Source organism: Tasmannia lanceolata, unplaced genomic scaffold (genome assembly GCF_043159265.1).
Source record: "Tasmannia lanceolata isolate RefF3 unplaced genomic scaffold, GAP_Taslan_0.1 ptg000025l, whole genome shotgun sequence".
In the NCBI taxonomy this organism is placed as follows: domain Eukaryota; kingdom Viridiplantae; phylum Streptophyta; class Magnoliopsida; order Canellales; family Winteraceae; genus Tasmannia; species Tasmannia lanceolata.
Genome location: NW_027518702.1, coordinates 8,969,539 through 8,982,590, shown reverse-complemented (window position 1 = coordinate 8,982,590; position 13,052 = coordinate 8,969,539). Strand labels below are relative to the sequence as shown.

Below are 13,052 nucleotides of genomic sequence, written 5' to 3'. Positions count from 1 at the left end.
CTAGCCCTAGCCCTAAGGTTTTCTCATTTTGAAGGTTTAGAAGGGGAGAAGATATTTACAACCCTAACCCCAACCCTAGGAAGAGATTGTTGCAATTGGTAGACGACAATAACTACTTGACTTTATAGGGACGGGTGCAACTCGGGTCGGGTCGGGTCGGGTTCAGGTTGCTTTCAATTCACTTTTTACTAAGCTCGACCCGACCTGGCCCAAGTTGCAACCCTATTTATAGGGTGATGAAAAATTCGCACCCCCGATAGGATAATTCGGTGCGAATTATCCTACCGAGGGTGCGAATTTATCATCTCTCGATTCTATAACCTTGCTTTCATAAATAGCATGGTTCAAGCTCCGCCACTGAATAGGATGATTAGATAATTGGAATGATTTATTAGACTTGATTAAGATTAGATGTGTGATTAATCCAATCGAGACCATGTGGACGTGATAATTTCCAGCTGGGGTTGAGGCATCCCAAACCTACGCAAGGTCAGTCCTCTAATTTTATTGTGACTTTCAATATCTTAGGTTTATGCTATTTTTTTGTTTTTTGTTTTATTATTATGGCCCTCGGCTAACCTGAACCCAACTTGATTTGGAAAAGGGGGTTAGATGGGTTGGGTTAAGTGTTAAAGTATAAAGATTAAATAACACCTTCTCCAACGGCTTAAGCTTTCGGAATAATTAGTTCTTTCTCATGATATTAGAGCAAACGTGTGAGTTCAAAACTCCTTGATTTAAAAAAAAAAAAAAATGATTTAATGGCCAACCCAAAAGAGAGGCCACGTGTAGGCGAACCCTTAAAACTCCTTGATATTGAAAAAATTGCATTTGATGGGCAACCCAAAAGAGGGGCCACATGTAAGCCAACCCTAAAAAAAGTGGCCACATGTGCCACGTGTAGGCCAAACCTAAAAAGGGGGTCACACGTGAGGGGGAGTGTTAAAGTATAAATGATCGCCTTCCCAACCGCTTAAGCTCTTGGAGTAATTGGTTGTTTCACGTTAGGGTTGAAGGATTTAGAGGCAGGTTGGGTTAGGGTTGATCATCCTCGATCAGGTTAGGTTTGAGGGAATGGTATCTCGGATTGGGCTAGGGCTGGCCTCAACCCAACCCAGCCCGAGCTGCAACCCCAGAGTGGATAAATCTGACCCCATATCTTCCCCAGGCCACCACTCTAGTTAGACCTGGCAAAAAAGTGACCCGGACCCGCGGGTCCACCCGGCCCGCCCCTTAAATTACGGGTCCGGGTCACCGATTGGTGACCCGTTTGAAATTGACCCGCAGGTCCACCCGGCCGTTCAAAAGTGGGCCGGGTCGGGTGGACCCGCGGGTGCCCGTAGAAAAGTGAAAAGGCAGTTTTTTTCTTGGTAATTGTCATATTTTACTACATCATTTTGGTATTTTTTAGGTAATTTTTCTACTTGTGTCCTTTTTGCGGTAATTTTTCATTTCAAACTTAATTAATTCTGAGAATCTTGCAAAAATCCGTAATGATTACTTCTCTTATTGCTAGCAACCTTTGCCCAGACCGTACTTCACCCAATCTTTGCAGCAAAGGAGAGGCTACAAGCCGAAAAATAGCCCAGGAGAAGGTGGCTAGCAAATCCTTAAATAAATAAAAAAACTCTTAAAAAATACGTCAAAAATCCGGGTGACCCGCGGGTCGACCCGGCCCGTACGGGCCGGGTGCGGGTCCAATGTCAATGACCCGTAATATTTTCCGGGTCACTTTGACCCGGCCCGTTTGACCCGGACCCGTACGGGCCGGGTCAAATCCGGCCCGACCCGCCCATTTGCCGGGTCTAACTCTAGTGTATCTACTATCTTATGACTACCTTTTTACGTTGCAAGGCGCCCAGGGAAGAAAAGGAAGCGAATATATCATTTCACCCATTGGATATTTGGACTTTATGATTGGTTTTCGGCCATAAGAGATCCAAAGCCATGCCTATCAAATGGATGGTATGGATCAGTCAAAGGTAGGATCCACTGTGAATTATTGGGTGCTACATTGTATTACAATGAGTTGCCACCCTACTTAATCAAAGGTTTTAAATAGTACTCATGCGTGCAGCTGTCGTGCAGCTCAAATAGTACAAGATTGATTGAATGGCATGATTTTTGGGCCATAAGAGATCTAAAGCAAGATATGCAGAATTCATTTATTTGGGCCCCACCTATTCTTCAATAGGGCAGTGCCTCAAATATCATATAATATGATGGTCATAAGCCAATGAACTGTGGATGTCTAATACTGACGTATATTCTCTCGTGAAATGCACTAGTGGGTAGAAGAAAAATGTGTGATGCTTGTTCAATGATCCAAACTAGGGCTGCAACAGGGTCGGGTTGGGTCGGGTTTTTCAAAACCCTAGCCCCATTATCTCGGCCCTGACCCGTCCTGACCCTGAGTTAGAGCCGAAAAACCTCAACCCATTGCTCGCCCTACAGGGCTCAGTGCGGCCCTGGCCCGCCCTGATTGGGTCGGGCCGGGCTTGTCTGGCCTGATTAACCCTAGTGCAAATACATGTTAAGAGTGCCAAAAATAAAGAAACCACATATCATATAGAACAAAATGTTCAATAAATAGAGAGAGTGAACGAAATAAGACAATATGAATTCAACAACTTGACGGGCAGCAGAGACAATTAATAATAATAATCTAAAGAAACATCAATCCAAGATAATAGAAAGCATTAGCAAAAGAAACATGCACAGATGGTTCGATTCTATAATAGAAAACTTAGGGTCGGGCTGACCCGAGGTTTAACCCCGAACCCGACCCGACCCTGAGTCAGGGCCTAAAAAATGAACCCTAACCCGCCCTCAGGGTTGGAAAATCCAGTCCAGACCTTGTTCGGGCTCAAGGCGGCTCAGGGCCGCCAAACTTGCATCCCGAATCCAAACCATTCACCGGCAAGGTCCCACTTCGAACCGTTGCTAAAAGATCACATCCATCAAATGATCTTAACCCTCCTAAATTGTGCCCTTTAAGATTAAAAAACAATGGTTAGCCAAAACACCCCTTGCACTTGCAGTGCAGAAAGAGTAATCATAAATCATAATTTATAAATACACTAGAGGGGGTGGCCGAAAGATAATGGGGTGAATATATCGCTTCCCTACAACCTATCGGAAAAAAAAGTGGGACCCACGTAGCCATTCACAAGCAAGCTATTTTGTTTCGGAACTGATGTTGGCACTACTATACTTTGATAATTGAACTAACTCATTAAAAAATAGGGAAAAATACACTTAGACCTCCAGTGGTTTCTGACACATTCAACTTAACCCCAAAAGTTTAAAAAGTTACAAGTAGACTCCCTGTGGTTTCATTGGGTTTTTTTAATTGGACGGAGCTGACGGCGTGGGGGAAAATACCAAAATGCCCTCGTCTTTCCCAACTGAAAATTAGGGTTTTCATACTTAAGAACTAAAAATTGGGGTTTGATTCAAACTCTTGTTGATTTATCAACATAAACCTTCAATTTAGGAGTTTTATTTGTCTTCATTCACATCATTATAATGATTTGTACAAAAACCTTAATGTTTTAGGGCTTTATTTTTTTGTTTTTATCAAAGTTTTTTTTTCTTGAAATGTGGGTTTGATATAGCCATGGGGTGGGGTTCGATTGTCTGTAGTGGAGGTGACGGCGGTTGCCGAAGATGGCGATGGCGGCGGTGGCCGAAGGTGGAGACGAAGTCGGTGGCCGGAGGGGCGACGACTCCGGCCACCGACTGCGGTGGGATATGGCGTAACCCTAATCCCTCTGCAAATGATGGTATTTCTGTCCTCAAAATATTAACCATGGTTAATTTTAGTCTTTCCGTTAGGTTAAACTGACGGACAGTTGACGGAGGGGTCTACTTGTCACGTTTTGAAACCATAGGAGGTCTACTTCTAACTTTTTAAACTTTTAGGGCTAAGTTGAATGTGTCAGAAACCACAGGGTGTCTAAGTGTATTTTTCCCAATAAAATGAGATGCTTCTTGGAGATTTTAAAAAGGAATGTTCGGACCACACTCTAGGATAATCCAAACCGTCCATATGATGGGTCATAACGTAAATAGGTTGTACCCAAAAAATCATTTCTATAGGATGACCCAACCTTCCCATCTATTGGTGAATTGTATATTATGGAAACCTCTATAGATCAGAGGGCTAGGATCATCCAATAGAAATGATTTTTTGGGCACAACCTATTTACATTATGTCCCATCATATGGACGGTTTGGATCATCATAAGGTGTGCTCCGTACAGTACTTTTGAAAAACAAGGGACCTTACCATATAAAATCTCCGCTTCTTGCCAGCTGATTTTTCCCGCTGTATTTTGGCAAAGGCGCGTGACGAATTTGAAAAATAAGCATTTAAATTTTGTCTTCTTCCCGCCAATACCCAGTTGTCTTCTCTTCTCAAATGCACAACCAACAGGTTCTTCTCCTTCCCGGCAAAATTCAGACATGGATTTTTCCGACATAGCCAGAAAGCTAGGGTTTTCAGAATCCAAAATCTTAATCCGAAAAGCCGAGGAGATCCGACGCCTCTGTGATGTCCAATTCGATTCCTCCGTAATCGGAATCGTAAGAAATTCTCTTCTCTCCTTATCCTTTTTCTCTCTCTTAGGTTTTTTTTTTTTTTTCATGTTCATTTGAATATTTTGATATATTAGAATTGATACAGTGTTTAATGAAGTTTTAGTTCTTTAATGCAGGGGGAGATTTGTAAATGGATAATTTGTTTGGAGATTGCTGCAAATAGGTCTTTGTAGCATTTCCTTTTTTTTAAAATATTTTTATTGGTTTGGGAGATTTTTACCTGTTTGTTTTGGATTTTGAGAACCGATTGTGAGTTTAAAACTGATTATTGGGCTCAAAATTAAACTCAAATTTGAGTCCAATAATCAGTTTTATATTCATAATCGGTTCTCAATATTCAAATCAAACAGGGCCTTGTCTGAAATTAGGCTCTGTTTGTTTGTTTGAGATTATTGGCAACCGATTTGTGATTATCTGCAACTATGAAAATAATCAATTGCAACAAAATTAGTGTTCTTCTTGCATCATTTCATAACAAATTATTGTACATCTTATAATAACTTTAAATGACCAACTTGCTGCAAGTATCTCATTCCTTTCTTTTTTTCTTTTTCTTTTTTTTTTTAATATTTTTTTGGTTTGGGAGATTTGTAAACCCTTATTTTTTCTTCTTCTTAATTTTGTGTTTTTTTCCATTTTGGCACAGGTTGCAGGTTTTGTTCGATCGGCAAAATGGGATAAGGTTGAGTGGGATGTCTGAGAAGGCATATAATAGGTCATTCAACGCACTGCAGAACGGTCTCGGCGTCAAGTAATTTTTTTTTCTTTTTCATTTTTTTAATATTTTTTTGTCACCTTTTCAATTACATGTTGATAAAGTTCTGTCACAATGTTGTAGAGCGAAGCTGGATGTTCGAGAATTGGGGATCCAATTCGGTTGTGTTAGACTCATTCCTTTCGTGCAGAAGGGGCTGTCTCTGTAAGATCTTCCTCTGTTTTACTCTCCTGATTTTTTAATTTTTATTTTAGTTTTCTGGATTGGTGTTGAAGTATAAATGATTAAAAAACACCAACTCTAACAGCTTAAGCTTATAGAGTAATTGTTTGTTTCACGTAGTATCAGAGCTATTGTCTCACGGAAGGTCCTGGGTTCTAAACCCAGCAACTACTTGATATTAAAAATCCACATGTACGGCCAACCCAACAATAGAGGGGTCACCCTTGAGGGGGGGTGTTGCAGTATAAATGACTAAAATGTAAAAAACACCAACTCTAACAGCTTAAGCTTTTGGAGTAATTGGTTGTTTCACAATGGGTATTGTCGTTCTTCATGTTGGTCCTTACAAGGAGGATTAATGCGTTGATTGCTTGTGCTTGTCATCTTCTAGTGTCTGCATGTTTGTCATGTAAGTGAAGTCTTATATCAGCCTGAATTAGGCTCAATTTGCTTGTTTTATGTCATTTTGAAGAGAGATTTTTTTATTGTGTTACGACTGAGCGCCTTTGATATCACGGTGTTTGATTAAGTATCATCTATATGCTGCATTGTCTTCTTGTCATATGTGGGTAATATAATCTTTTCTGTAATGGTACTGTATGTGTTCTATATCCACAGTAGTATCATCGGCCAATTTCACATGAAGGATTTTGGTAGCCTCCCCAACTTATGCAGTGAGAATGTGAGATTTCTTGTTCTTCTTGGGGTTGTGTTCTTACAGGACAGGATGCCTTTGATATAACCTGCAAAAGAATGAAAACCATACTCTTGCCGAATGTGAATTTGCACTTTATGCCTAACTTCTCTAGTCGTATTTCACACTGACAACACATTGATGACCATTTTTACTTAGTTCATCAGCTGACTTGATGTCTACCAATCTGAGCTCATTATTAATCAGCTTATCCATGGCATCTTTTATCCTTAAAACAAAACAATTTTTTTCTTGTTGATTGCAACTGGGCGACCACTGCTTGTGTTCTAATGTGTTCTAATCGTGTCCTGCGCTTTGATTGGGTAAGATCACCTACCTACTTTGGTGTTTCTCCTGGTTGCTTAGATGGTCATTGCCCTACCAGTTGGTAGTTAGTCTCTTCATGGTTCTTTCAATAGATGGTTGCCAACTCAAGTGCATATTCCAGGTATTGAGTCATCTCGTCTACTTAATGTGCTCATGTAAGTTGCCAACTCTCTGCACCTCTATGGGACCCGGGGTTCAAGTCAAATCTCCTGCACAAGTTTATGATGACAATCAAAATACTATCAGCCATCACCATAATGTTTAACAAACCTTCCAAACTTATTAACATTGGTTCTCACTTCATCAAACCCATTTTCAAATAGGCATAATCTGTGTCAATATATACCTTCTGGCTTCTATCAATAATCTTGCCATTTGCCAAACCTATACACTATGCCAGTTAATCAAGGAAAGCTCTTAATCCTGGTTTGACAATTCTCTCTTCAATATCAAGTGTATATGAAAGTGAAATTCCTATTGTTTTGATATTGGAACAAACGTCTCTCTCTCTCTCTCTCTCTCTTGATCGGTAAGCTAGGGTTAGGCAGGACCCCGACCAGAATTCATTAAAATAAATAAAAAAGGAGATTTACATGCGGGAGTAGAGAGAACCCTCTCTGTCCGAATTTAAAATGTCTAGCAAATTACAAGGAATTAGCAGTAGAGGAATCTGGGAACCCTTGCAAGGGCAATCTCTCTTTGACAAAAGATCAACGGCTTGGTTGCCCTCTCGCCAAATATGAGAAATCCTCCAGAATTCTCTCTCTTTATAAGCTTTGCCTTTTCTTGCCCGTGCAACACTGTGCTTTTATGTTATGTTTCTTTTCTATGCATTTAATTGAATGACATTCATTTTCAGATACAAGGACCAATTTCTTGTTTCATTGCCAGCATCCCGTCGGGCAGGTGCTGACTTCAATCGTCCTGTATTTACAGCGGTTGCATTCTATTTGTGTGCAAAAAAACACAAGGTAGTTCATATTGGGAGTCGTCTTTTCTGTCTTTTTTTTTCGCTTTTTTAGTTTAACTCCAACCTGTCTGCTTATCCTTCATCTTTTACCTGTTTTGCAGCTTAAAGTAGATAAGATTAAGTTGATTGAGCTTTGTGGCACCTCTGAATCGGAATTTACCAGTGTATGACACAATTTCCTACTATTAGAATTGTCTATCATGCCCCTTTGTTTATGCATAGTAATATTTTCAATTTGGTTTGCAGATTTCTACTTCCATGAGTGACCTCTGCTTTGATGTTTTTGGAATTTCAAAGGAAAAGAAAGACCCAAGAACCGTGAAAGGGCACCGAGGTAATCCTTGTTTTACTAACAATTACTGAAGCAATCATCTGGTTTATCATTTAATTCTCATTCTTCCTATGTATCCTTATTACTTCACAATTGTTTGACTTAAGAATTTTCAATGCCATGCTATAGCCATAGATTCTTAGTATGAGCCTGAGCAATTCTTTGGTAACTATTTGGTAAACAGAACTCTTAGATGCATTACCTGGCAAAAGGAGACTCGAAGACGAGGGTGATGTATCCGAGGACGATTCGGTTGATGATGAAGATGGACTGGAGGTACTTGTGCCTTTACTGTTGTTGTTTTATCCTATTAAAATATGGCTGATGCATTTATTTAGGATATATTGGCAAAAAATTGCTTACATGTGGAAAGTCTCTCTCTCTCTCTCTGTCCCACATGTGCACCTGCCTTCTTTTGCACACACAATCATGCTGGAATTAAAATGTGAGTACAATGGTAAACAATGCGTACACAATATAAGTAGGCACAAAGACTTGCATACATGTGGAAAATCTAAAGTAATTTTCTTATGAATTTCACCCAATGCATTGCTTCATACAATTCAATAAGCAATAAGTAAGTCATCTAAATTTTAAGCTGTCAGAACATCCCCATTGGATGCTTAGACCCATTGTGAAGAACTATGAAACTCGATATTGAGCCTCTAGCTCAATTGGTCAAGGCTTTGTTCTTCAACCTCGAGGTCGGAGGTTCAATCCCAGCTTATACCCAAGAAAAAAAAACTATAGAACTTTGAAGAGGACAAAATTACAATTTCTTCTTTGATACCAAGGCTAAAATGGTAGGTGAAATGTAGGCCACAAGAGAAATGTATAAAGATAAAATTTAAACAATTTGTTTGTTATTAGCAATTGGTACTTTGTGATTCCAGAATATGTATTTCACCAATGATTTTACTTTGTAACGTTCCTTCTTAGTGTTAGAATATGTGAGATCTCACCAATAGGTTAGATTAGGCAACTATGGTTTGATTAGGTAGAATAATTCACATCTTCCAAGATTTGATTTGGATTTATTGGGGAAGATAATGCAGGGAGGCTAGATTAGATATTGAGATTATCTTCTCATATTTTGTCAAATCTCTTTCCATGAATCTTGTGATACTAGTTTCTATGTTTATCCTCTTGAGTGTTCTATATAAACACTCATTAGGCTTGATTGTAAGATAAGCAAAGATTAGTAGAAATCTTCAACATTTTACATGGTATCAGAGCCACCGATCTTGGAGTGACCACAAGACAAATAGTTGCTCTCTCTGGCGGACGACCGATCTAGCCGTTCGCCCGGCCACCCTCCCACATTCTCTTTCTCAAATTAACACCACTAGTAGTGCCTTCCTTACCAGCTTCATCAGTTTCAATCTCCTTCCATCCTTAGCATAATTCCTTAGCATTCTTGCTCAATCTCCTTGCATTCTTTTCTCATCTAATTTTCAAGACTTTCTTGGTTGCCTTCAATAACCCTTCATCTTCTTGAATGCGCCCCTCTCATCATCTTGTGCCAATTACACGGTCTCCTTATTTTGCTGTCAACACCTTCACAAAAAAAAATGATTTGCATTTTCAAAACACATATTTGATATTTGCACACTTTTTCCCAATGTCCAATTTTTCGTCGATAATTGTTGCCACCATTCCTAACCGCTATTTGTCGCTTTCTCTTTTATTTCTTTCCTCTCTTTATATTTTTGTCTTTCGCCTATTTCGGTTGAGGTACCTCTTTGTGGTGTGTGCCTGAAATAGGAGCTCTACTCAATTGAGGGGCCTCTCTCTTTGAGGTTCGTGCCTGAGAGAGCAATTTCTCTCTTTCATAAGGATCGGTATCTCAAGCTGACCTGTGAAGTCTGCCCATTGAGGCTTTCTTTTGCCCATAGAAGCCATTTCTTGCCCATTCCGGCATTCGTCCATTCTGACTCATTTCTTGCCCATTCTGGCATTGGTCCATTGTGACTCATTTTCAGAAGGTTCGATATTCTAATCGGCCTAATGACTCGCCCATTCAGGCTTGAGTCCAATCCAGTTCATTGAAGCTTTTTGCGGCTCACCTTTTTAATGCGACTCATTCTTCAACAACAGGCGGTCATCATCCATCATCTTCAACAATATTGGCAACATACATCAAGCAAACATCAATTGTGGCAACGTGTAACAAAATTGGCAAATTTTTACATTTTTTTGGGGATATTCATTGTAATCAAACGTATATCGATTTTCAATCCATATACGTTTGAGGGGGCATGTTAGAATATGTGAGATCTCACCAATAGGTTAGATTAGGCAACTATGGTTTGATTAGGTAGAAAAAAATCACATCTTCCAAGATTTGATTTGGATTAATTGGGGAAGATTATGCAGGGAGGCTAGATTAGGTATTGAGATTTTCTTCTCATATTTTGTCAAATCTTTTTCCATAAATCTTGTGATCCTAGTTTCTATGTTTATCCTCTTGAGTGTTCTATATAAACACTCATTAGGCTTGATTGTAAGATAAGCAAAGATTAGTGGAAATCTTCAACATTTTACACTTAGTACATGCGCAGAGGACTAAGCCTTTGGCAAGTTTTGATAATGTGTTTCATCCTTGAATGTTTGCTGATCAGTTATCTCAACTCGAAGATTTCTTCCATGGTGCAGCCTGCCTGAAACCTAGATTTCTCAATAGTGTCACTAAAAAATAAATAAATTATAGCAACCTGAATTTCACATACAAAGTATTCAAGGCCTCTGTTTTGCTAAATTTTGGGAAGATTACTCCTAAAAACAAGATCATTATAATTTTCGAGACCTTGCTCTTTCTAAATTCAAATGCTCCAATCATCCCGATCCATACTCGGGTTATGCAGTAGGAATCTTCTGGTGAACTTTTGAAAGCGAGGTAAATGATAATCAATCTATTATGGTTCTCAAGGAAAACCAAATTGGAAACAATTCTGGTAGCACTATTGTTATAAGAAAAGAACACGTGTGGAGATGTATATGATTAGAAAGTGTTTAGAAGAGCTGTTGGACTTAACTGCATCCTTTCAACATTAGCTTGTTATTATATATCTAGGAGGGATTATCCAAGTTCTTGTAGCTTGTTTGTACCATTCTACTCATTCTTTTCAAGATTATGGGTATCATATTAGGAGTTTTTATATGGTGAACAAACCAGCAGTGCTCATGCAGCCCATTTAGTACAGTGGAGTCTGCATAAATAGATGGTCTAAACCATTCATTTTATGATGCTCACCGTAGATAGGCTATGCCATGAACAATGGGGGCTATAGGATGATCCTAAACCTTTGATTTGTGGTCCCCATTTTTGGGTCACTGCTTATCTGTGGAGGGGACCAAAAAATGTAGGGTTTATATCATCTATTCAGGTGGACCTCGCTGTACTAAATGGGCTGCACAAGCTCTGCACACATGTTCGCCAAATAAAAACTCTCAGATTATACCTTCATAGAAGTCAATGTAAGATATAGCCAAATACTCTTTAGTGTCCTCTCAACATTCTCCAGCTATTGTGAAAAATGTTGATCTAGACTGCAATACTTCAATTTGAATAAAGTAGAATTCTTAGGATGTCTTATCGGTATTAATAGTTTCCATAAGAAAAATGTTTTGGTCCCTGTTCTTTTCTATGATTGAGAGTAGATCCAATATGGAAGTATGTAACAGAGGATGCCTTATTACAGCGACAACTGAACTTTGCGTTGCATTTATGTAGATAATAATCATATTATATGCAAATCTAGGAAAATTTTATGATTTTCATGATCCACATCCTAGTTGGTTACTTGCACATATACAAGTAATGTTTCCTGATATTAGTTATGTATGTAATTGAGGTGTATGTTATACGATCATCTAGAATAAATACAAGGTCTTGATCAAAGTTTCAAGGCTTGAAAAATGTTCGTGTGATAGGTTTTAACAGATCCCACATAATAGATTTTAACACAATCCTTGCCATTATGATTATCATCATTGTACTGTGATTTGACCTAAGGACATGAGTTTATTTACAGATCCCAAGCTACAAGAGGCGTAAAAAGTTGGAGAAGCTTGCATATGATGAATGGAAGTCGTCGGTCATTACGTCTAATAAACATAACAAGGCAAAAGGTGTGTTATCTTAGCCTCTGTTCACTACCAAAGACCATTTAATGGATAACTCATTTTCAGCAATCTCTTTTTAACAGCTACTGAGAAGACAAAGAGGCAAGCTCGATTGAACTTCACTAAGAAAGTCCCCAAGACAATTGTTCTAGAAGCTTCATAAGAGGTTATATATCACTTATATTCATGATATATAGTCTGATGGACTTGGATCGCTGATTGGATGCATAACCAACTGCTCAAATCCATTTTGTTCTAATGTTAACATGGGAGAATATAATCTAGGAATAGTCCTTGAAAGCTCTTCTTGTTAATTTAAACTTATACTATCCGATAAGGATGCTATGTTTTTTTTTTAAAATCTCTTTTTACAACATCAAATATCTTAAAATTCACTTTCTGAATAAAAAAAGAAAATCCTTCTACCTCTAGATTCTGAAAGTATCATTCTATAATGGGAAAAATGAGCAAGGCGTGTAGAGTATGGCAGTGACAAGCATGTCTTGATGTCTGTTATTGGGAAGAGATGGAAAATAAGACAAAGTTAAGAGAACCTCAATTAAATGTAAATAATGAAGCATCTTAGTAGGCCTTCCTATGAAATATTTGGAACTGTATCTGTGAGCAAGAAATTGCTGAAAGGTAAATAATGAACTAAAATTGTGAGAATCAGTTGGATTTCATATTGGGTTGACTTGTCGAAGAGTGGATGATTAAATCCTTGAATCCCACAACTAGGATATTGAATCTCATCCTCCTTTCCAATGGGTACACAGACTATGTCTAAGTTAACATAGGACCATAGGTAATGCTCAAGCTCAATGCCAACAGGTTCATACCATTGGCTAATTATAGTGGCTCCCACATAGGGATACAGACGGCACATGGTTTGGGCTGCTCTATAGGTCAAACAAGCTTGGCCTTCTTTTTGCGAATTTTGTTCATGGGCCTGTTAGTATTAAGCTGGGTTCATGTAGGCCTCAGCCTGGCCCATAAAAAAAGTAGGCCTTAGTCTGGCCCATTTGAGATTGAGTTAGTGAGAATCAAACAATTGGATTTCTAGCAT

General features: G+C 38.8%; 1 protein-coding gene across 1 annotated transcript; it reads left to right on the top strand.

The window, feature by feature from the left end:
• The first annotated feature begins 4,322 nt into the window (after positions 1-4,322).
• On the top strand, positions 4,323-12,417 carry LOC143858050 (origin of replication complex subunit 6-like). Its single transcript, XM_077368643.1, has 10 exons — positions 4,323-4,587; positions 4,719-4,765; positions 5,249-5,353; positions 5,441-5,521; positions 7,420-7,531; positions 7,632-7,694; positions 7,777-7,864; positions 8,046-8,137; positions 11,896-11,992; positions 12,070-12,417. The coding sequence occupies exons 1-10, from the start codon at positions 4,468-4,470 to the stop codon at positions 12,147-12,149; spliced, it is 885 nt and encodes a 294-aa protein (XP_077224758.1). The 5' UTR covers positions 4,323-4,467; the 3' UTR covers positions 12,150-12,417.
• The last annotated feature ends 635 nt before the right edge of the window (positions 12,418-13,052 follow it).

Bases quoted from the DNA above. Each gene is read 5' to 3' on its own strand.
- LOC143858050 (XM_077368643.1), top strand. From the start codon at position 4,468: ATGGATTTTTCCGACATAGCCAGAAAGCTAGGGTTTTCAGAATCCAAA. The intron at 4,766-5,248 runs GTCTTTGTAGCA...ATTTTGGCACAG, and splicing joins TTGGAGATTGCTGCAAATAG to GTTGCAGGTTTTGTTCGATC. The intron at 7,532-7,631 runs GTAGTTCATATT...CCTGTTTTGCAG, and splicing joins TGTGTGCAAAAAAACACAAG to CTTAAAGTAGATAAGATTAA.